Here is a 23,848-nt window from a genome sequence, read left to right on the forward strand (position 1 = left end):
GGGACAAGTCAACTTAAGTGGTGCAAACGACCTGCATCCAAATTCCCCTTGAACCCTTACATTCATTGAGTGACGGGGCCCATCACTGTGTCCCAGTTAGAGGATTGTGGCTGGGATAAAAACTTGGCATGGGTGATGTTTGGAACATTATATGCTGCCTTTGAGCAGAGCAGAAGGCCAGGGCAGAATCAAGGTGTGCTCTTAGTGGCAGGAAGAGAACCAGAAATCTATAAGAAGGAGCACTGAAGAACAAAGCCAAAGCTGACCTGGAACAAGATTTCTGATCCGGTCACACCCTTGTTGTGTAGCGTTGTGCTCCGCTGTGTGAGAAGTTGCCACACAAGCCGCTTGCTGAAAGTGAGAGTATTGAAGTGGCTGTTATTTTTGAGAGGGAGTCAGCGGGTCCTCAACCATGACCTTATTTCAGTTTATCCTGTTGAAATTAACTGTAATCAGGAAAAAGTCTCTCCACTAACATGGCAGGTGACAGGTTTAATTCCATTTAATGGATCCAGCAGCAGATGGGTACTCAGTCAATAGAAGTGGGCCTGATTAAAATGCCACTTCATTCAAAAAAGAGTTTTCTATGTTAAGTTATTTCCCTTACTGACTGTATTTTGATTGCGTTAGAAAGGATTCCATAATCCGAACATGTTTGCTGTGATAAATGATACTTTTTAGAATGAGCCATAGTCCTGCTTCTTTCATGCTGAAGCAGGAATCAGATTTTGAATTGTAAACTTATGGTTTAAAGGTAAAGGTATCCCCTGTGCAAGCACCAGGTCATATCTGACCCTTGGGGGTGACGCCCTCTAGCGTTTTCATGGCAGACTCAATACGGGGTGGTTTGCCAGTGCCTTCCCCAGTCATTACCGTTTTACCCCCCAGCAAGCTGGGTACTCATTTTACCGACCTCGGAAGGATGGAAGGCTGAGTCAACCTTGAGCCAGCTGCTGGGATCAAACTCCCAGCCTCATGAGCAGAGCTTTCAGAGGCTCCTAAACTTATGGCTTACTAATCATTAAATCCTGTGAAAGGTTGTCATCATGATCTTCTTTAAGCATATTTTTGTATTAAGTAGCATGTTTTAACAATCCTGAAGTCTCTTCTTCAAAAAGCACAGAATGCCGATCTGATTGTTAGAATTAACCTAAATGCTTTAAAAGTTCAGAGTAAGGTGTGATGTCGCTGTATAAAGCTTATACAAAAACAATGAGTGCGCCAGTTTTATTTGTAGTGTGCAAGTTGTAAATGGAGAACTTTCCACCCGTTCTTTTCGGTCTTATAGAATTCTGTTCAGTCCTTTTGTAACCCAACCAAGAAAAGTTTCCTCTATTCAGGGAATGGTTAATAACGGTTTACTTATGAATTCCAAATGTGCAGCTGTGTTAGTTACGCAGGAACAAAGAGGAAACTGGTGCCATCTTAAAGGCTAACATTTATTGTGAAGGTAGATTCATCAGCTTTCGTGAACTAGAGCCCATTTTGTCAGATGTACGCAAACTCCTGCCTACAATAAATTTTTTAATCTCTGAAGTGCCACAAACTTCCTTTTTTTGGGGGGGGTTTTGTCTGGCTTTGACGTTCTTTTGTTTGCTCATGGGCTCTCTTAATGGGTTGCTCATCCTAGCCTAGGAGATCCTTTATCAAAGCTATACTTGCCAGCTTTTGCAGTGTGCTCCAGTATTGTGTGTTCTCCTACGCTGTGCCTGTCCAACATGGGACAGGAATGTCACCTCAGCATTATTGGCCCCCGTGTAACTTGCACGCACTCGAATTCACGCCCAGTAGCAATCGGAAACACTAGGTTGCCTGCCCTCCACATGATATTGTATCATCCTAGTTCATTCCACTGAATTGGCAGTTTGAAAAGTTATTTTGCTTTTGAATGCATTGCTCCAGATAGATTCAAGGGCAGACACCTTCTGTAACTGCAGAGAGGGATGGGTCAGCCACCAAGGCAGCCCTTTTCAGCCTTTTGACCATGGAGAAACTATCTCCCAAAATATTTCTCAGGCTTCGAGGAACCTTGGCGGTGGTGACATGCCCCTTCAGAGATGTGAACGTAAGATGCAGGAGTCAGCCAATCAATTGATTATTTACCGTTTCCATTATCGAAAAAGAGACTAAGCTTGTAGAGCAATAGAGGAAGTGGGCTTCAGTGACTTCTAGTGATGCCAGCGATCATCTGAACTTCTGAGAAAGGCTGCATAACCCCTGGGGGGCTCTTGCGTAGCCCCAGGGGTCCCTGGAATCCATGCACTACGGCCACTGAGGACCCGGTGGGCCACCCCCTTGATGAGAGTACCCCAGTCCCAAGCAAGCAGTTGCCTCAGGTCTGCAAGGTGGCTCCAGCCTTGTAAGTGGTAGAACCTGGCCTCTTCTTTCCCTACTCACTTTTGTCCAGGATCCTTTCCCAGGGCCATTTTTGCTTTCCATTCCATCCCTGACTGAGGCCCTCTCCAGTCAGGAAGAATTGGCCTGCTGCCTGCTTACCACAACTACCTTTCACATCTGACTTTTTACACAAAGTATTTGCTGTTAATATGCCCTGCCCCTCCCTCTCTCCCAGTTCTTCCTTTCACCTTGAAACTATGTCCGCCTGATGTTCCAGCATAGAAGTAATACTCACTATTCAGTGACATTCATAGTTATGAAAATCATCCACGGCATTGTGAAATGTTATAGTAACTCATTAATCATCAAAACTGAACTCTTCATCAGAGGACCTGGGTGTCTGTTGAAGGTGCAGCCCTGGGTTAAGGGAACCGTAACCATGAGTGGTTCTCTGTGTCATGATATCTCTGTGGGGTTTGCACAGTTTACTTTGTAAGCTACCTTCAGCATGTCCTTTGGAGAGGGAGTGCTGTAATTTTCTAAATCGGACAATCACACATGTCATCTCTTGCTGATATTCATTGGTGATTTGGTATCATGCAGCCATAAGGAAATATGAGGGAAACTGGCAGTAAAAAACCAAAGAAAACGTGAAACACAGTGTGAGGCAGAGGGTACTTCATACGTTAGGTTGTGTCTGATCCAGTGAATTAACACATGTGTGCGTGCACACAAACCCTGGAATTAATACTGTTAATCTTTTAAGGTGCTGCTCAGCCCCTGTTTTAATTTTGCTGCAACCAGGCTGGTAGGACTACCCATCTGGACTTGTTGGTGCTAGGTCTTCTGTTTCAGCATACTCGATCTTCACCAGTTCCACACCATCAGTCTAGCTAGATCTTTGTGTCAGTCCAGACTGGAGAGCAGCAGGCTTGGTATATGAAATTAACTTGAGAAAGCACGCAGTTGAGTCTACCTTGGCCTTGCATAGCCTCACTACTCCCTAGCCCTTGCTTAACATTGTAGTATGGAACCAGGGAAGGCAGAAGCTGTATCCCAGGAAAGCTCCCACCCTCCTTAGACATGGCAGCTCTAGTTTTGCAGTCAATGCACCTAAAAGAGTGCTTTGAAAGGCTGCAGAAATGGAATGAACAGATTAAGGTATCTCAAGGATTATAGATTGTCCTTTCACTACAAAGGGTAGATGTTTCCCATTTAGCTGTGAGTTGCGTAGCCGTAGATGTATGATCAGCACGTAGGTTACTGAGTATACTTTATGTTTTCATCATCTTTAATTTTTCACTTTGTTAAATTAGGGTGGCTTTTTGTTGTTGTTAAGTGTGCTTCAGTTTGTAATTAGATTTACTTAGCATTTTCTCATTCTGGTCAGGCAAAACAGGAGTGCTTTTGGACACTCGTGCTATTATAAATCTGTGGTTTCTGTGGTACCTTGAAACTTTCCTTCTACAGACACAGGTGAACATATCACTGTTTATGGAAGTTTTTATAAAATTACAGTAAATTATCCTGGAGTGCCACAACTAGATATGTAAAGGAAAAATTAGCAATACTGTTGTAGTGTTTAGATTGGTCAAGGGAGAATTGATTTTTAAAAAAGAGTCTCCCATTCTGGCATTGGTAAAATAGTCCCAGTACTATGATGAATGAGCAAACAGTAAAGTAGGGGGGAATCTAAGTGTGGAACCCATGTTGAGAATAAGCTGGTGCGATCAAGTTGGTTTTTATACCCCGCTTTTCACTACCGGAAGGAGTCTCAAAGCGGCTTACAATCACCTTCCCTTTCTCCACAATAGACACCCTCTGAGGTACGTGAGGCTGAGAGAGCTCAGACAGGACTGCTCTGTGAGAACAGCTTCTAACAGGACTGTGGCTGGCACAAGGTCACCCAGCTGGCTGTATGTGGGGGAGCGGCGAATCAAACCCGGCTTTCCAGATTAGAGGTAGCTGCTCTTAATCACTACACCAAGCTGGCAGGATTGTAAGTATTGTCTGTTAATAATCTTTTTTGCCAGTTGATGTAAACAGATTATTTCATCTTCACACTGGTCAAATGCCAGTCAAACTATAGGCAAATGGGGGAAGTCTGATGACAGAAGAGAGTTGTTCTTTGACATACTCACTTTACAGGGTTGACCAAGGGGGGCTTTGGGTTGTGTTGGCAGGTTGCTCCACTGATAGCAAACTGCAGGATAACCTATCTGGAAGGCAGGCGTGCTGTGCTTTTTTTTGTGCTCCACCCAGGATTTCAAGGAAAGGACTGGCTTCAAGGATCAATGTGGATGGCCAGTAGGCTTATTTACCAGGGGCCCAATCCGGCCGATTTGTCTTCGGCACCCATTAAAGTCAATGGTGCCATTGACTTTAATGGGAAGTCCAGCGTTCCCAGCTTTCTCGGGGCCTGTGGGTGGGGATTCCAGTCCAGCCTCCAGACTTTTAGGGAAGCTCCGGGAGGCTCTTCCCTGGCCCCCCTCCGAATTTCACAATGATTGGACCACGGGGTCCACGTCCAGGGGTTCCAAAAGAGGGTGCCCCCAGCTGCTCCAATCTATCCAGTGGGTTGGTATTGCATGGATTTTCCCCAATTATTTACCCACTCTGTAGTGTACTGTTGTATGTCAGCCCTTTATTTTGATGCTTTTTTTGTTGTTGTATGAACAGTCCTAGCTTGGGAAGCTCTTAGCTAGCACTTATCTTGACACTCCACATGGTAGTTTGCTCATGCGCAAGAACGTACTTCGTATCAAGAGACTTTGCTCGGATTGAGAATGAAGTATCTTGTTATGGGGGGACATGGTAAACAGCTCCAGTTTGAGATTAATCACTTGTATTGTTCCCTGCATTTTCTTGGAAGGTAACTGAGTAATTCACAGGGCATATTGAAGATACTAGTTGTACATTTCAGACTTCCTTGCATGTGTATGCAACCTACAATCACAGGCAGGCTGACATTTAGAGGGGAAAATAGACTACAAATAAAATTCAATCGTACTCCGAAAATCTGAATGTACTTGAAGTACTAGCATTACATTTGTAACTTTGCTGATGCCTCAGAACTTAAGGATACAGCTATATCCTGCACATTCCAGAAATGAAGCATTTGGGGCTGGGTCACAAAACTAGTCCTTGTTTTAGATGTCCATCAAAATTTGTCTGCTGTAAAAGCAGTGCTTGTGATTTCCCCCCCCCCCCAGTGCAACAATCCCCTATGATGTTAAATGTATAGCCATTTGTCTTATGCTATCTGCATGGAGAGAATTGTTATGTAGAGAGCGAGAGAGACATAATAAAGCTTGGCTTTGAATTTCAAAGATTCCCACCTTTTGAATTTTTCTTTACACAGTTGCACTTATTTCTGCTCGAGCACTTCAGAAATATATATTGTTTACTTAGATTAGACTAGTCACTTTGTAATAAGATACCTCTGCTGTTGTCACTAGGCAATTTGCTGAGAATGGATTTTATGTACAAATGCGATTGTCACTAGATAGTTTGCTGAGGATGGATTTTGTGTATCTATGTTACCATAGGACCAGGTAAAGTAATGAAGATAACGCAGTGATCACAAATAGTAAACAAGACACATGGTTGGTCGCTAGCAAGAAAAATACTTTAGCATCTATTGTAAATATTTTTAGAAGCAACAATCATTCTGTTAATCTGCGTTTTTTTAAATTACTCTTATTCTACCCAATGACTCAAATTACAATTATTCAGCTTTGTTACATAAGCAATGTATTCGGTCAGTTTTCTAATCACTCAATTTGCTGCCTGGATTTTTTGGGGAGGAGCTGATTCCAAGGTGTCTGGAGACAATTCTAAGATACACACATTTCAAAGGTACAGAATTTGAGACATGTTCATATTTGTTTGAACACTTGGTGTAATCCACTGTCTCCTTTTTGATTTAGAACCAAGAGAAGACACCTAGATCAACCCTAAATTTGAATACTGACATTTGACCCTTTCTGCTGCGGTATTTCTGAGTTTGATGCAGTCGACTGAAATACAACTGCTTATAGCGTACCATCATTGACAATGATCCTCAAAATGCTGTGTAATTTAGTAAAACCGTGTTAGGAATCCCAGTGATACGCACAATTTCACAGTGAAGGCTCCTTTCATTCTTTTTACAGATTCCGTTCTGCTGCCACCCTGTGAACCAGTTGCATTTCATCACTGAGTTTTAAGTTGCAATAAGAAACATTTTTGCACAAACCTGATAGCTACGAAAGGAGTCATACATAGAATGCAGGGAGAACAATCCTACACCCTGAATGTTGTCATGTGTATGGCTGATGCTCATGCAGTGGCATAGTTAGCTGGTGTCCTGTACTCTCCTAAAAGAGGGGAAATATGGCAAAAAATATTCAGCTCCACTGGAATCTAATTTCAGGGGAGCACGTTGATGACATCCCTGTTCCCCACCATGTATGTTAGTCGATGGCCAACACAGTCATGTTGGTATACCTCTCTGTCACTTGTTGTCAACCACACTCACAAGGAACAAACATAGGAAATAGCACCTTCCAACGTAGAGAGGGCATGACCTGCCTGTTAGAAGTTCTGTAACTATAGCAGTCCTGGGGGCTCTGAAGATGTAGTTTGAATCCCCTCTCTGCCGTGGCAATTTGCTGAATCTTGGGTCAGTCACTCTCTTACCCGACTGACAGGGTTGTTGTGAGGGTAAGATGGAGAAAAGGAGGAGGAGGTCATAAACCACTGTGGGTCTCCATTGGGAAGAAAACCAGGATATAACAATCTAAATAAATAAGAAACAGTTATGTTGGTTGGGCGCCTCAGCTTCCAAAGCGGCCGCTCACACCTGAAGCAGCCAGCGTGGGGGGGGGGGGGGAAGCGTAGGCATTGTGTGCCTGCATGTGTGTACCAACCAGCACATCAATGCCCGTGCCTCCCCCCTCCCCCCGTGACATGGCATTGGCTGCTTCGGGCACTAGCGGCTGCTTTGGACGTCGAAGCACCCAACCCTATATGTCAACTAGATGCCTCCAAAGCTTGCTTGTTAGAGAGAGCCTCACAGGAAGACCATGGTTGCTTCCAGGCAAGAATTCAAGTCCTAGGTCAAGAATGACACATGGAGGAGCATTTTGCAAGGCAAGGGGTACTCTGGCACTCGGACAGCAGCAACAGAACAGGTAGCAGAACATGCACAGAAGGTGTTCCTGTCACCCATCCACACCCGAAAAGCGTTGGGTGAAAAATGAAAGTGAGGGTATCCAGATCACACCAAGGGGGAATCTGGGGAGCAACTTTGGACCCGCAAAAAGTTGATAGTAGAACAATAGTAGTAGTAGGAAAGCAAGAACTCACTGCAGACTCTATTTTGAACCACATGCCCAGCTGAGCAAGCAGGAAAATGGAATCCTCTAATGGCCCACTTGTTGAAGCCAACCATATACAGCTGAGTGGCGAAGACTGCCAAGAAGGGTATAGCCCTGTGGAAAAATACAGGCTTAATATGCATGAGCTCCTGGCACAAATTGTGCATAAGGCAGCAATGGAACAAGTCCCAAGCGCAGTGGAGATTATTCACTCTTGCACCCAATCACTGGGAATGGACCCTTGATGTTGACTCAAACCCAAGTCATTTTGGCTAGCATCTCTCCATCTGCCCACCCCTTTGCTACATTCATGAGTTTCATTCTGGCTTTTTGGTGAATCATGCACCAGCGGTAATGGGTAGATTGTGAACCCTGATCAGTTTGCCTCCTGCACTGTTGTGCAGACAGTCAAGGACCCTTTCAACCTTCTCTCAATTCCACATTGAAGTCAGAGCTGTTTTTTGTACCCCGCTCCCAATTACTTCCTCTTCTTCTCCCTACAACAGGCACCTGTGAGGTAGGTGGGGCTGAGAGAGCTCTGAGAGAACTGTGACTGGCCCAAGGTCACCCAGATGCATGTGGAGGTCACCCAGATGCATGTGGAGGAGTGGGGAATCAAACCCGGTTCTTCAGATGAGAGGCCCCCACTCTTAACTTCTACACCGAGCTGGCTGAGATTAATAAGCAGCAAATAGGAATGGATCCCTATATACAGGAGAAAAGGGATGGCTGCACCAAAGACAGAGCAAAACAACCAATATAGCAGACGGGGAGGGCGAAGTAAAAAACATTTTATTCCGTCATGCTTTTGCATATGCTCCTTCAAGGGGAGCAGTAAATGAAGCCCATTGTGAGACTTTGATCTGAATAAACAGAATAACATCATGGCAGAAATACCTGGGGATTCTGACACCCATCGTTGACTTTGCCCCTGTTGGATCATGGCTTATGAAGAGCGAAAAGACACCGAAGGACGTTAATAAGTATGTGGCCACAAGCGCTCTGCTGCAGATTTGAGAGAGTGACTCTTCCAGCTCCTATACCTTTATCCCCCACCTAGCTGTCACTCAGAAATGTGGTTGTGCTCCCTGTTCCCCCCACTGATATGTGATGCTTACATAGGGTTGTGCGCTCCAGTGTGCATAGGCCGCCTCACTGAAGCCCGAAGCGGCCAGCGGCATGGAGGGGAAGGGTGCTAGCGTCTGCCCAGCCGGTGCCTGCTGCTACTGGCACTGTCCCTCCCGTCCGTGTTGCAGTGCTGGCCGCTTTGAGCTTCAGTGATCGCCGAAGCACGCTAGAGCGCACAACCCTAAACACACCTTACTGACAATCTGTTGATGTTCTGCCACCTGTCCTGGGATGGAAGATCCATGAGGGTCTTAAGAACAAAAAGTATTAAGAACAAAAGTCATAAAATGTTTGTGCTGTTGTTTACACCCAAGTAAGATACTCCATGTTGGATGTTCCTTCAGCATTAATGGAGGCATCCTTCCTATTTTGTAGAGAGCCAGTTTGGTGTAGTGGTTAGGAGTGCGGACTTCTAATCTGGCATGCCAGCTTCGATTCTGCGCTCCGCCACATGCAGCCAGCTGGGTGACCTTGGGCTAGTCACAGCACTGAGAAAGCTGTTCTGACCCAGCAGTAATATCAGGGCTCTCTCAGCCTCACCCACCTCACAGGGAGTCTGTTGTGGGGAGAGGAAAGGGAAGGCAACTATAAGCCGCTTTTGAGACTCCTTCAGGTAGAGAAAAGCAGCATATAAGAACCAGCTCTTCTTCTTCAGTAATATCAGGGCTCTCTCAGCCTCACCTCCCTCACAGGGTGTCTGTGGTGGGGAAAGGAAAGGGAAGGCAAATGTAAGCTGCTTGGAGATTCTTCTAGTAGAGAAAAGCGGTATATAAGAACCAACTCTTCTTCTTCTTCTTCTTCTAGTGCTTTATGAGGTTGTGCAGTGCTTCTTTGTGATGAGAATCCTTCATTGCGCCAGTGACAAATGAGCTGTTGAACTTGCTGCACTGACCTATTTCTTGTGTCACTTGGCTGAACTCTAAGATGGATCATCCTTGTCTGTCTCTGTTATGTCTGAGGATCATGTAATCAACAGTATGCCTGCTATGTTAAAACCATCCTGTTTTGGGCCTTTACACAACTTATTTATTTATTTAGAAAATTTATATCCTGCTTCTCTAAAAGCAAGAGCAGGTTCTAGATTTTATATTCCTGGTTAGCAACATATTTGTGCTAGTGATTTTTGCATTTCTCATAAAATATGCAGCAATGTAACTGAACTGCATCTAGCACTATATATATATTTCTGTGTTTACTATATTCCTTAAATGTTGACTGTAGATTGAATTACAGAACTATGGAGACCACCTTCTTTAATTTGAAATCGTTATTGAGTCTGATTCTGAAAATATTGTGTAATAAGGAATATAGACTTACTTTTAACTCCTCATCATTTTTAGTAAAAGGAAATATGATCCATTAAGAAGTTAGCAGGTAGCTTTATTCTCAGAATATTTAAACACAGCATTGATTTCAGAGTTAATTAATTGCACCAGTTATCCTTAAATATGAAAATGAGTTTTGTGACTTGTACAAGATTACATCAACTGAATTTTTAGGGGGGGGAATGAAATATTTGAGACACACAAGCTGAAGTTTACTCAACTAAGTGTATTAAAGAATGCAACAAAGGAGCAGGAGCTTAGAGCAGGTGATATCTTAATTAGCTATAAGATTAGGCTAGGAAGATTCAAATTACAAAGCAGTGAATGAAAAAAATACATGTTAACTTTGAGAATATTAAAAATCAAAGTGTCCAGTATATTCAGATCCTACAGAATCTTTTTTGAGGGGGAGAGAGTGAGTAAGGCAGAACAAAGCTTTTTTAGGGAATGAATATTTAAAACCCTTTAGACAGAAAACCAGTTGAAGTTATTCTGGAAGGCCAAAAGAGGTCATAGAGGCCAACACCTTCTCCTGATGTTTACTCTTAGCACTGGTATTCAAAGATTTACTGCCCCTGATCATGGAAGTTCCCTATAATCACCATGGCTAGTTGTCAGTGATGGATCTGTCTTCCATGACTGTATCTAGTCTGCTTTTAAAGCCGCATTTATTTATTTTTATTATTTATTTTATTTATTATATTTATATACCGCTCTCCCTGGAGGCTCAGGGCGGTTTACATAAGAACAGTACATGAAACAGATTATAACATGTGAGTAACCATACAATAATAATAACTAATAGTTGTAACCATATAACAGTATAAACAGTGCAACAGGTCCAGAGTATACTGGTGGAGTTCTGAGTTCTGGGGGGGGGGGGCGTGGGGGGAGCAAGGGCCCTTCAGTCGCTGTTGGTTATGTCTGGTCTCAACCAAATGCCTGGCGGAAGAGCTCCTTTTTGCAGGCCCTGCGGAACTGTTTAAGCTCAGTCAGGGCCCTGATCTCCTCCAGGAGCTTGTTCCACCAGGTGGGGGCCAGAACAGAGAATGCTGTGGCCCTGGTCGAGACCAGGCAGACTTCTTTGGGGCCAGGGACCCTTAGCTGGTTGGTAGCGGTGGAGCTCAGAGCTCTTTTAGGGGCGTACACAGGGAGGCGGTCCCTCAGGTACACTGGGCCCTGACCGTGTGTGGCCTTGGAGGTAATTACCAGAACTTGTAGTCTGATTCGGAATCCAACTGGCAACCATTGCAGTTGGTGGAGAATGGGCCGGATGTGGGACTTCCATGGTGTTGCAGTGAGGATCCTGGCCATTGCATTTTGAACCAGCTGTAGTTTCTGGGTCAAGGCTAAGGGCAGGCCTGCACAGAGCGAGTTACAAAAGTCCAGTCTAGAGGTGACCATCGCATGGATCACTGTGGCTAGGTGTTCTGGGGCCAGTTAGGGCGCTAGTAGCTTAGCTTGGCAGAGATGGTTGAATGCCAGCCACGCTACCTTTGTGACCTGGGCTTCCATTGTGAGGGAAGTGTCCAGAATCACGGCTAGATTCCTGGCGCAGTGAGCCATAGAGAGCTGCACACCATCCAGGGCAGGCAGACACGCTTTCTTGCATGGGCCCTTCCTACCCAGCCACAGGACCTCTGTCTTTGAAGGATTGAACTTCAGATGACTTTGCTTGAGCCATCTCGTCACTGCTTCCAGGCAGCTGGCTAATGCTTCTGGGGGAGAGTCAGGGCAGCTATCCATCAGGAGGAAGAGCTGGGTGTCATCTGCATATTGTTGGCAACTCAGCCTCCATACCAGTTGTGCGAGAGGGTGCATGAAGATTTTGAATAGGATGGGAGAGAGGGACTCCACAAGTAAGTTGTCGCCGGTCTGATGTTCTCCCTCCTATTGCAACCCTCTGTCCACGATCCTGGAGGAAGGAGATCAGCCATTGAAGGGCTGTCCCTCGTATTCCGGCATCGATGAGGTGGTGAGCTAGAAGCTCATGATCGACTGTGTCGAACGCTGCTGAGAGGTCTAATAATATCAGCAGTGCCGACCCGCCTCGGTCCAACTGGCGACGGAGGTCGTCTGTTAGGGTGACTAGCGGTGTCTTTACCCTGTGGCCAGGCCAGAAACCTGACTGGGATGGGTCTAGGACCGAAGCTTCTTCCAGGTATTCCATCAGTTGGTTTGCATGTGCTGCCAGAGGATGTAGTGATGGCCCACTACACCCACAGGCAGTGAATTCCACATTATTGTCATTCATAAAGAAGTACTTCCTTTTGTCCATCCTGAATCAATTGTTGATCAACTCCATTTGGGTATCCTTGCCTTCTAGGATTTTGAGAGTGGGAGAAAAAGTTCTCCTTCTGTTCTTTCGACTAATCTTCCCTGTACCTGTGAGCCAAAGGCCATATATATATTATTTAAATTCTGCCAAGAAGAATTGATCCTATTGAAAGACTTCACTAGCAAACATTAAGTTGAAAAACAACCACTGATGAAAACTCACTTGAAAACGGTTATAATCTGGATGCCGTTTTGGTGGTTCTATTAAAAGAAAAGACATTTTTAGCTACATTTATTGTGGAGTTGTTTATTATAGCCTAGGATAGGTTCTTTCTTCTGTTATTATACTCATTTCGAACCGTCCTTTTTTCATGGTGTACTCACATGCAAGCTGAGCAAACTATGGTTTGCAAGTCCGATATCCTGGTGGTCTGTGATGTGAACAAACCGTAATTTCTCAATGTGTAATGACAAACTGTGGTTTCTGAGGGATGGGAATAGAGGGAGAAAATACCATATGAGAGGAGGGAATGCTCTATTTAGAGGTTGTTTGACATCCTCCAAACCATGGATTGAAACAGCTATATGGTTATGTTGATACAGGATTCATTTTCACAGTAGATTAATGATTTTTATCCGTATTAATTTTAAGATTAATGCAACATACTGAAATGTTTTGACTGGGAAATGCCATATAGACATTATCATTCTTTCCTTGTTTACTAAACTTTGTCCCCCTCCCTTTTTTTTTTCTCCACCTCCCTTTTTCTGCAGTCTGGAATCCCCCCAATGAGATGAGTTTGCTAAGCGGAGGACCATTTTTATTTTACTTCTTTTTCAGATCCAAGAATGGACATTATAGCCTATGATGATTTCTCCAGTCCACCGCTTCAGGGATATTGAGAGGAAACCGGAATACCTCCAGCCGGACCAGTGCGTTCCGCCTCCTACCCACGGTTCCTCGGGAACAATGTGGTTTATTCGAGATGGCTGTGGTATCGCCTGCGCGGTCATCACCTGGTTTCTGGTCTTCTATGCTGACTTTGTAGTCCTCTTTGTTATGCTGATTCCGTCAAGAGACTATATTTACAGTGCTATCAACGGCGTAGTATTCCACACGTTGGCATTCCTGGCTCTGGCCTCGCATCTTCGAGCTATGCTAACAGACCCAGTAAGTGTACGGCTGGCTACATTAGCCAGCTGCCATTTCTCTTATCTGGTATTTTTGGGTAATTTTAATTATGTATAGGTATGTGGCTGTATGTGTTTTAAAACTGATCATACTGTTAAAAATAAATTCAAATGGGTAGCCGTGTTGGTCTAAGTAGCACAATAAAATCAGAGTCCAGTAGCGCCTTTAAGACCACCAAAGATTTATTCAAAGCATGAGGTTCTGCTGGACTCTGATTTTATTGTGTTAAAAATAAATTGTTCTTTTATGGTCTTTGAGCATCAAATAAGTTATTTTAGGGGCATCAACTGTGTCCAAGTGGTAGAGTTTCCAGCGACTATAACTTCCTTGAGTGACATTTTTGAAAGCCCTACTGCTTTTTCTTTTCTTTTAACCATGTCTTGTGGCACACCAGGGTTACACTGGCGGTCGCTATTCCTTCCCCTTGGTTGGGTCAAGTTGTATTTTTCGCCGCCACTTGGATCGGGTGGGTTGCTTGATTGGGCTTGTTGTTTTATGAGGATTTTATTGTATTAGGGGTTTTATGTGTTTTTACGATATGTAACTCGCTGCAAGCCTTGCAGGAGCGGCAGGCTATAAGTCCAATAAATAATAATAATAATAATAATAATAATAAACAAGGTAAACCGTGGTTGCCGTAAGGCAATTGTTCCTTTTGTATCTGACTGGAAATTGCCCTTGCGGGAGGGAGGGTAGTCAGATGCTGCCAGACATTTTGTATGTTAGCTTGTTGTGATAGTTATAAATGAGTCCAAATCTTAGGGTGGCATTACAGAGTTGAACATGTTTTGATTTCTGCTTTGTCAGCGTGGCACAGGTGCTTTGTAGACAGCAAACAACATTTGTGCTTCGATTGTTAGTAAATGCTTTGTTGTCAAAAGGAATTGCAAAGTTTGAGAGAAAGAGGGACGACCCGGGGTTTTAGTTTTTGCTGAGTGAGCAGTTTCTTTGCAATAAGAAAAAAGGGACCATGCAGGTAAGAGTCCTCCCCCCCCTCTTAATCAGTAGAACATATAAAATTAATTGCATGTCAGGGCCTGGAAAACCGAAAAGCTGGAAAAACCAGCCTTGCGTTCTTGTCTCGGCAGACAGGTAGAATTGCAACAGAATTGGATGGCGAATAAAAATGTTCCCTTTAAAAACCCTCGCTTTTCATGTTCATAGTAGACTAGATATTTGTTATTGATAGTGCAGAAGTTTTAACCAGCTGTGGGTTGAGTTTTTCCCCCCAAGCCTTAAATCTTTCAGCTGGCTGTGGTTTTCAAGCTTCAATAAATGAGCAAATTTTCCACCTATTAATGTTATCTTTGAGTTCTTTATTTATGGAATCTGTTTTTGTTCCCTCTGAACACTGTTATTCTGAGGCACAAGTATTTTAAACAGTGCTAGAGAAGAAAATGAACGGGGGAAACCCGATTGGGTCAAGGCGATGGAAATTTCCCGTTTCACTACGCATACTGTGCCTCTGCTATATAGTTCTTAGGGGTCATTTATGTCCAAAATTTGTAAACCCCCCCCCCCTCGACCTGTCATATTTCATGCTGGGTGTGTTCTTCACTATTGTGAAAAGAGCAGTTTTTCTGAAAGGTTTCCAAATCTCATTATGTTTTGTGTGAGCGAAGGTTTCATTCAGAGGATACTGAGCTCCTTTAGACCAGGGGTAGTCAACCTGTGGTCCTCCAGATGTCCATGGACTACAATTCCCATGAGCCCCTGCCAGCAAATGCTGGCAGGGGCTCATGGGAATTGTAGTTCATGGACATCTGGAGGACCACAGGTTGACTACCCCTGCTTTAGACTGTACAGTTGGAGGAACATTGTACACTCTTGTATAGACCTGAAGAAGATTCAGTGTTGACGTGCTTAAAATGTTTTTTTTTCACCATGCCTATAGTTATAGGTACTGTTTACTGGTGGCAGTATATAACTGCTGCATTCATACAAATTGCTCTTAGAAAGTGAGGCTGATAATTAGGGATGTGTTGGGTCAGATGTTTCCTCCTCATATAGATGGAGTTGCTTTATGTGAAGTAATTTTAAGTACTTGAATCGTCCTTAATTGCTGTTTAAAAATGCACCTGCATAGGTTCAGATCCACATGAGCAGCAATATATATCAACCAGTTCCTATTTGCTTATGGCAGTTTCATCCTCCCCATTTCAGTGCTGCTTTTTTCTTGTTCTGTGATGCCATTAAAACGACCACGGAAAACACATGCTGTTTTCAGGCAGTGCCACATGATCACTTTTTCACTTTATGGCCGGATTTCCACGTGCTTAACTTTCCTGGTCCCCTCAACTTCAGCTATACAGAGAAGAACCCTGCAGTGTTGTGCACTTTCTCTTTCTATGTACTAAGAATGGCACTGAACTAGTTGTTTGGCAAGATTTCTGTCATCGTTTCTTTGGTTATCCAGGATGTGAAAGAGGTTCTAACGTGAATCGACCATGTTTCTTTATCTGAATACGAAAAGAATATCTGTAAATCCCAGTAAACGCTGTACTGTTAATGCCTTGCCTGTGAGACGCTGTCTTGGGAAAGAATATTTTGCAATCTCCCAGGTAGGAGTTACAGAGTAGGAGATAATTTAATTGTGAAATAGTTCCCTTTAACTATAAACCATGTGCTGGAAAAAGACAGTTAATAAATGGAAATCGAGACAATGGGGTTTCTCATTAAATGAGAAAAGTGTGTCACCAGTAATTAGAAACCGTGTTTTGTGTAAAACCGATACCGTTTTTGTGTACAAGGGTCCCCTCCCCCAAGCTGCTTGTAAGGCCATGTGCAAGTACAGCACTTCTGAAGTTCAGCAAGGCACAAGGTCAAAGGGCAAGGAAGACCTTCAGACAGGGAACTGCTTCAGCCTCCCCACTCGCTTTGGGCAATGAATGTACTGCCATTAAAGTTAGAGTTGGAAGGGACCTCCAGGGTCATCTAGTCAAACCCCCTGCACTGTGCAGAACACTCACAACTCTATTGCTCATCCACTGTATCCTGCCACCCCCTTAAGCCTTCACAGAATCAGCCTCTCCATCAGATGGCTATCCAGCCTCTGTTTAAGAATCTCCAAAGGTGGAGAACCCACCACCTCCTGAGGAAGCCTGTTCCATTGAGAATGTCAGGAACGTCTTCTGGATGTTTACACGGAATTTCCTTTGGATTCATTTCATCCCATTGGTTCTGGTCCGTCCCTTTGGGGCAAGAGAGAACAAGTCTGCTCCATCCTCTATATGGCAGCCTTTTAAATACTTGAAGATGGTTATCAGGTCCCCTCTCAGTTGCCTCCTCGCCAGGCTAAGTTGAGAATCCTTAGCTTCCTAATGTTTACCTGAAGTCTGGGCCTCTGGAGTTACGCCCCATATAGTTTGGTACTGTTTGTGGAGAAATGACAGACTGAGGTCCTTTGAGGAATGCCAGGAAGAGGAGGGGCAATTTGGAAATCTCATCCCCTCAAAGTCTCTCCTGTCAGGGGTTAGATCAGATTACCTCCCCCCCCCCTAATTTTCCCCTTTAAATTCAGCAACTCCTAATATTTTTTTCCCCTTTTGGATCCGTTTCAAGTCCACCTAAAACCGTTTGGGGAGTTTATTTTTTCTGCATCACTTGATAAAGTCCTTTTCCTTGCATGTTTGGGAAGTCTATACTCTCTAAGCATGTAGAGACCTCTACACTGCATGTGGGTAGCTTCCTTTCATCATGTAACAGAGGTTTGCGGTTGTGATGCAAGCAATTAAAAAAAAAACCCTTTTGGAGAATTCCAAGTCTTCCATGCGAGTTCTTTATTGGAGTCCTTTCCATTGCAGAGTCTCTCCTTGGCCTGCAGAAAGTTCCAAGTTCAATCCTCAGCGTATCTAGAAAGACCAGGTAACAAAGGATGTGGAAGACCGCCAATTGACCGCCTTCGCCTAGCACAATACTAGACTGTAGGGTAGACCCAGGATCTGATTCATTATGTGTGTGTAAAACTTGTATAAAACTTCGATGCTGTGTAGAGAAGTCTGAGGCTGTGCTGACCCTTTGTATGTAGTGGTTCGCTAATGTGGAAGCTTCTGATGTCGAGAGAGTGTTGTCTTCTGCTTTCTTTTCCAGGGTGCAGTGCCCAAAGGTAATGCAACGAAAGAGTTCATAGAGAGTTTACAGCTGAAGCCAGGACAAGTGGTTTACAAGTGTCCCAAATGCTGTAGCATCAAACCTGATAGAGCACATCACTGCAGGTACGGAAAGATCTGCTCTTGTCGTCTGTCATGTTGATGACATCGGGATTATTATACTCTGCGTGCTGATCATGGGTTTTGCACTGACCCAGCCTATAGTGGCTTATTTTTATCAGGAGACCACTTTCCTTCCTTCCTTTGTGCTTTACATCAGGGGTAGTCAACCTGTGGTCCTCCAGATGTCCATGGACTACAATCCCCATGAGCCCCTGCCAGCATGTGCTGGCAGGGGCTCATGGGAATTGTAATCCATGAACATCTGGAGGACCACAGGTTGACTACACCTGCTTTACATGAACGAATTTTCCAAGGGTCTTTAAGCCTGCCTAAACAGCAGGCAGGTGAGAAGTTTTCCTTCCCCTCCAAAAAAATAGTAGTTTAGATACTTTCGATGTTAGTGATCTGTTTGTGAAGGAAGCCTGTGCCCTGCTTTACATACTCGCCGTTCATCCTTTACGGATTCCTGTGCTGATTTTCATGTGTGTTTCTGTGTAATACAAAGGCAGGAGCATGGGAGCAAGGATGAATGAACGAAGTACAACCGGATGCAAGTAAAATGAAAGGGCAGAATGATATTGATCTGGTCTGAGTCCAGGTGGATACTTGCCTTTGGGGGGAAAGGAAGCAAAAAACTCAATGGCACTAGAAAATCAGGACTGTGGGGAAAGGCCACTCTCACTAATGTGCTTGTTTTCAACTTCCACAGCCAACTTCCACAGAAGATTCTTTGAAAATTATATCTGTCACCCACCTTGCAGCCCGACCTTGGATGGTTCATTCTACTGCAGGGTGGCCAAACTGTGACTCTCCAGATGTCCATGGATGAGCCCCTGCCAGTATTCCCCTGTTCTAGGAGAAGACAAAGAGTTGGTTCTTATATGCCGCTTTTCTCTCCCAGAAGGAGTCTCAAAATGGCTTACATTTGCCTTCCCTTTCCTCTCTCCACAACAGACACCCTGTGAGGTGGGTGAGGCTGAGAGAGCCCTGATATTATTGCTCAGTCAGAGCAACTTTATCAGTGCTGAGTCCAGGGTCCCCCAGCTGGCTGCATGTGGAGGAGGAGTGAGGAATTAAACTCGACTCACCAGATTAAAAATTAAGATTAGAAGCGCTCCTAACCACTACACCAAGCTGGCTCTCTACGGTCTTCAGTTTCTGTCCCCTTGTTCTGCAGCTTGTGAAGGTTCTGGAGGAATGGCTTCCCGTCATGTGATTTTCTTATTGTGTCCCCATTCCATTATTTTATTTTGCTTTTTAATTTTAAATATTTCCGTGCCACGTGTTCATCCCAATTGGGCTCCCAAGGTAGCGAACAATAAGCATTATATTATTTCAAAATATCTAAAATAAAGGCTATATGCAATTGGTTCAGTGACTGTTATCGTTCAATTCAGCTGGATAGCGTTGTCCTGAAGCAATAGAACAAAGTCTGAGTCTAGTGACACCTTAAGACCAAAAAGTTTAATTCTGAGGTTAAGCTGTCATGTGCATGCACACTTCATGAAGACGTATACCCAGAATGTTGGGATTAAAGGTGTCACTGGACTCAACCTTTGTTGTTCAATAGCTATTGTCCGGCACAAAAGGAAAATTAATCTATTTTGTGCAAGAAAAACGTTTATCCGTTGAGGATTTTTAAATACACTTATAAAATATCCACTTTCCAGAAAGAGAATTTTTATTTGCTTTTGCTTTCCCCAGAAGTGATAATACTCCTGTACAAGCAGCCAGAAGTGTGAAAAATTTAATTGTAAATCGTTTTGTTGCAGTTTTTTCTTCAGTGTTGAGAAGCTTGTATGCTTTTGCAACTTGACAATAGCAAAAAAACCCCCCAAACTTGTGTGCATTTTTTAAATACATTTTGGACACACAGAGGAGTTATTTCTTTTTGTTTCTGGGTCGCACAAGAGTACAGCTGCGTACTCTTTTGCAGCTTAAAATTTATAACAGTGTTTTTAAATCCTTGCATTGCTGTATGACAGTTTGTTCTTTGAAGGAGTTTGTTGAGTGTTTTTTTGTTGTTGAATGGGCTGCAATGAAATGAATTAAATCGATTGCAAAGGAACAGTTTCAGACACTGTTGATTCTCCTCTCATAACACTAGTACGGAACCACAAATCCAGGGGAAGAGCTGATTGTGGGAGAATTTCATCGGTAACAGAGGCCAGGCTTTGGGTATTCTCTATGGGAGTATTATTCTGAACCGCTCCCAGCCTGTTGCAAGCAAAATACGCAATGCCGTTCAAAGGCATTGCATCCAAGTTTCCCCCCCCCACCCACTTTTTAATGCTGCTTTAAAACTAGTTGATATTTCTTCAGTTGTGGATGATGATGTGTGCCAAAAATGTTACATTCGTTTAGGTAACTCCGTAGCTTTTGGTGATATCTGTATTTTCCTTGTGCTTTAGTAAGTATTAGTAAGATACTTGAATTTTCTAAACATCTGAGATTCCAGATCAGGTTGTGAAGTTTAATTATCTTTTTTGTTGTTAGTGTTTGCAAGAGATGTATTCGGAAAATGGATCACCACTGTCCGTGGGTTAACAACTGTGTAGGAGAGAATAACCAGAAGTACTTTGTACTGTTTACAGTAAGTGTCTCACAAAGTATTTCTTTGTCCTTCACATTCATGCTGGAGCAATGAAACTTCAAGTGGGACTTGCTCAATGGCTTAAGATGTTGAGTTTTTGAAAATGGTTACAGTGGAATTTTTTGCTAGTGGAAAGAGTGACGATTTGTTAACCGCTACTCATTTGAGTAATGCAGCTAAAGAATAACATTAAGCCATCTGAAGCATGCCTAACTTTACTTTATTGATTGTAAAACATTTTAAACACTGCAATAATAGAGAACCATTTTGGTTTTTAACAAAGAATGTCTCTTCCCCCCACCTCCAAGTCTGCCAGATTGGCCAGGCTGTTTCAGTAAAGCAACCCTCCTCCCCAGTTCGTTCATTGTGTAGCAGCAAAGGAACACAAGGGTTCCGATTATACCAGGCTTTTCATTTTCAATCACTTGTCAAGAAAATACTAAGAGACTGGAAACCCTGGGCGTGATTGGTTGACTGTGGATTTTTGCTTTTTCCTTCCAAATTAGTATGTTGTTTGTACCTCTTTCTTAAATCTCTACTACTACTACTACTACTACTACTACTACTACTACTACTACTACTACTACTACTACTACTACTACATCATTATTAATTATATTTATTGACTGCCCCTCCCTGGCAACAGGCTCAGGGTGGCAAACATCGATTAAAAGCATATAAAAAGGAAATATTAAAAACACTGCAAAGAACTATTTACGTTTTAAAACTAAAGACCCTATTGAGTACTCCAGCTTTGGCCACATGGGTCAAAGTGAACCTGGCATTAGTTTTATGTCCAGTTTTATGTCCATCATATCTGAGGGACCGCCTGTCTCCTTATGCCCCTGCATAGCGCTTCATTCTGCGGTCGCAAATCTGTTGGAGGTTCCCGGCCCAAGGGAAGTGCACCTGGCCTCAACCAGGGCCAAGGCCTTTTTGGTCCTGGCCCCGACCAGGTGGAACAAGCTCCCAGGAGAACTGTGGGCCCTGACAGAACTTTCCCAGTTTCCCAGTGCTGTGATCTGATGACCGGGTTCCAGCCCATTACATTGCTAGATCCCAAACATGACAGTGTCAGGCCTCAAGAGTAAAACTGAGCTCTTCTGCCAGGTCTTTGGTTGAGGCTGGGGCAATAAGATTAGCTGATTAAACAATGTAGAGTGGTTAGAATGTCAGGCAAGGATTGGGAGACCCAGGTTAAAATCCTCACTCTGCCATAAAAGTGTGCTGGGTGATCGTGGGTCCGTTGCACACTCTGAGCCTAACCTCCCTCACAGGGTTGTTGTATAAAATGGAGGAAAAGATACCAATACAAGTTGCTTTGGGTTTCCACTGAGGAGAAAGGTAGGGTAGAAAAGAACTAAATGGACATTTAGAATTTTTTTGTTTTAGAAGGATTGGCATGGTGGCTGGTAGTGGTCTTAGGGCAGCGGTTCTCAACCTGGGGGTCGAACGACCCTTTCACAAGGGTCGTGGCAGGGTGAGTAGCTTGGCCAAGGGGGCGCCGCCACTGTTGCCATTCCTCCTGCAGATGCCACACTACAACCTTGCAGGGTAGATCGAGACAGAGTATTCGTCTGTCTGGAGCAGTGGAAAAGAGTGAGATCGGCATGGTGGGAGAAGAGGCAGAACTGAACTGAGAAACCCCTGAAAAAAAACAATTTATATACAATCCTGAACAATGGATCTTCACGCCATTGGTCAGTTTGGGTTTAATTTCTGTGAAAGAACCCTTGCCTAATTTTATGGTTGGGGGTCACCACAACATAAGGAACTGTATTAAAGGGTCAGGGCATTAGGAAGGTTGAGAACCACTGCCTTAGGGGTAGAGAGTCAGGCCGGATTGCTCTGACCCTTTCCGTTTCTGATTCTGCCTCAAGAGTACAATAAATTGCAAACATTACTCCACATTACTGCTGAGTTGGTAGTTGACCTGTAATTGCAAACATGGCCCATGTTCAAAAGGCTCTCATCTGACTTGGAGCATGACGGGGAACTCTTCATTTACTTTAATAGTATGATATTCATTGCGAAAGAGTAGCAGTTTCTCCCTCTCTGCTCTTATCACATAATTCAGCATTGTTAGGGAAAATGGACCTCTTGTTCAGTCAGTCAGTTTACTCCAGGTATTTTCCCACTGGGTATGCACAGGCCTATTCATTCTCTAGCTGAAGTAATTTAGGAGATGAGGCTGAAGATAAGGGCGTCTTTAATCATGAGGGCTGGAAGAAGGTTTATCTGACCTGAATGCCATCTTGGATTTCAGCTGCGGCTAAAAATTGGCACACCATCTGGGCAAAAAGGGGTATATTGAACTCTCAGAGTATTGCTTTTTTTCCACCTTAAGTATGCAACTTTTTAATGTACTCAGATCTAAGAAGGAAGCATGGGGAACCTGCCAGGAATTGGGGTGGCAAAGGGAGGGGATGATTATAATGCAGCTGACTTTGTTATGGAACAATATAATACTCACTGGAAAGATCCACTGTATATTTTCATTATAAACAGGCTTGGGAGTGACTTTCTTAATTTTAAGTCTATTAGATCAACCACACTGGACAAGAGAAAGGCGGGACAATCTGGGAGTGCTGTGGTCAGAGACAACAGCAAAGATATGCCCCTCTGAGCATCCTTTCACTTATGGTTAATCAAGATCCAACTTGTAAGCCGGTTACTTCTAAACATGCATTGTTAGCTGGTGTTCCTCTATATCAGGAGTGGCCAAACTGTGGCTTTCCAGATGTCTATGGACTACAATCATCATGAGCCGCCTGTCAGCATGGTAATTATAGTCCATGGACATCTGGGGAGCCAGTTTGACCACCCCTGCTCTAGCTGTATTGCTGATATGATAGAACTGTGCACAGAAAGGGGACATTTCCTGCATCTCAACTGTTCATAATGTATTGTGTTTCAGATGTATATAGCACTGATATCGCTGCATGCGCTAATCATGGTTGGATTTCACTTCCTGTATTGTTTTGAAGAAGACTGGACAAGTGAGTATGCACAAACATGATGCTTTCAAATTGATTGGACTCCAGATTCCTGCAGATGTTTGTAAATTGGAACGGGGTCCGTACATATTGAAATGGCTCCAATGCTATTGCAAGGGCATATGTATCTGTTCTTCCAGGTGCAGTTTAAGATGGGCTCACAACAACCAGAAGTGTTTGGGATTTCACTTTCCTCTTCCTCCAATATGGGTCCAGTCATTACTCTGGGAAATCTGAGTACCTGGCTTTTGCCTAAGAAGACATAGAATATTTTTATCTTCCCACCTATAGTAAATGTATTTATTTTTATTTATTTCTTATGTTTCTATACTGCCCTCCCATGAGCCAAAATATACAGTTTGCTCCATTACATACAATGATATAATATGTTATGTAGGACACTATGGACCTTAATCGATTCTATGGACC

At 43.6% G+C, this 23,848-nt stretch overlaps 1 protein-coding gene across 6 annotated transcripts in view; it reads left to right on the forward strand.

Moving 5' to 3' along the window:
• The window catches only part of ZDHHC3 (zDHHC palmitoyltransferase 3), a 45,926-nt gene that overhangs the window by 1,400 nt on the left and 20,678 nt on the right, over positions 1–23,848 (forward strand). For 2 of the 6 annotated variants that reach the window (XM_077304389.1, XM_077304394.1), the window contains exons 2-5: positions 13,269–13,598; positions 17,709–17,833; positions 20,327–20,423; positions 23,341–23,422. In XM_077304389.1, the coding sequence (XP_077160504.1) occupies positions 13,293–13,598; positions 17,709–17,833; positions 20,327–20,423; positions 23,341–23,422 (610 nt within the window). In that variant the 5' untranslated portion in view covers positions 13,269–13,292. Of the gene's footprint in view, positions 1–4,151; positions 4,337–11,892; positions 12,010–13,201; positions 13,599–17,708; positions 17,834–20,326; positions 20,424–23,340; positions 23,423–23,848 lie in introns of those variants that run through there. The other 4 variants (XM_077304391.1, XM_077304392.1, XM_077304393.1 and 1 more) reach the window with 4 other exon arrangements.

The sequence above is a fragment of the Paroedura picta genome, chromosome 11 (assembly GCF_049243985.1).
Source record: "Paroedura picta isolate Pp20150507F chromosome 11, Ppicta_v3.0, whole genome shotgun sequence".
Lineage (NCBI taxonomy): Eukaryota > Metazoa > Chordata > Lepidosauria > Squamata > Gekkonidae > Paroedura > Paroedura picta.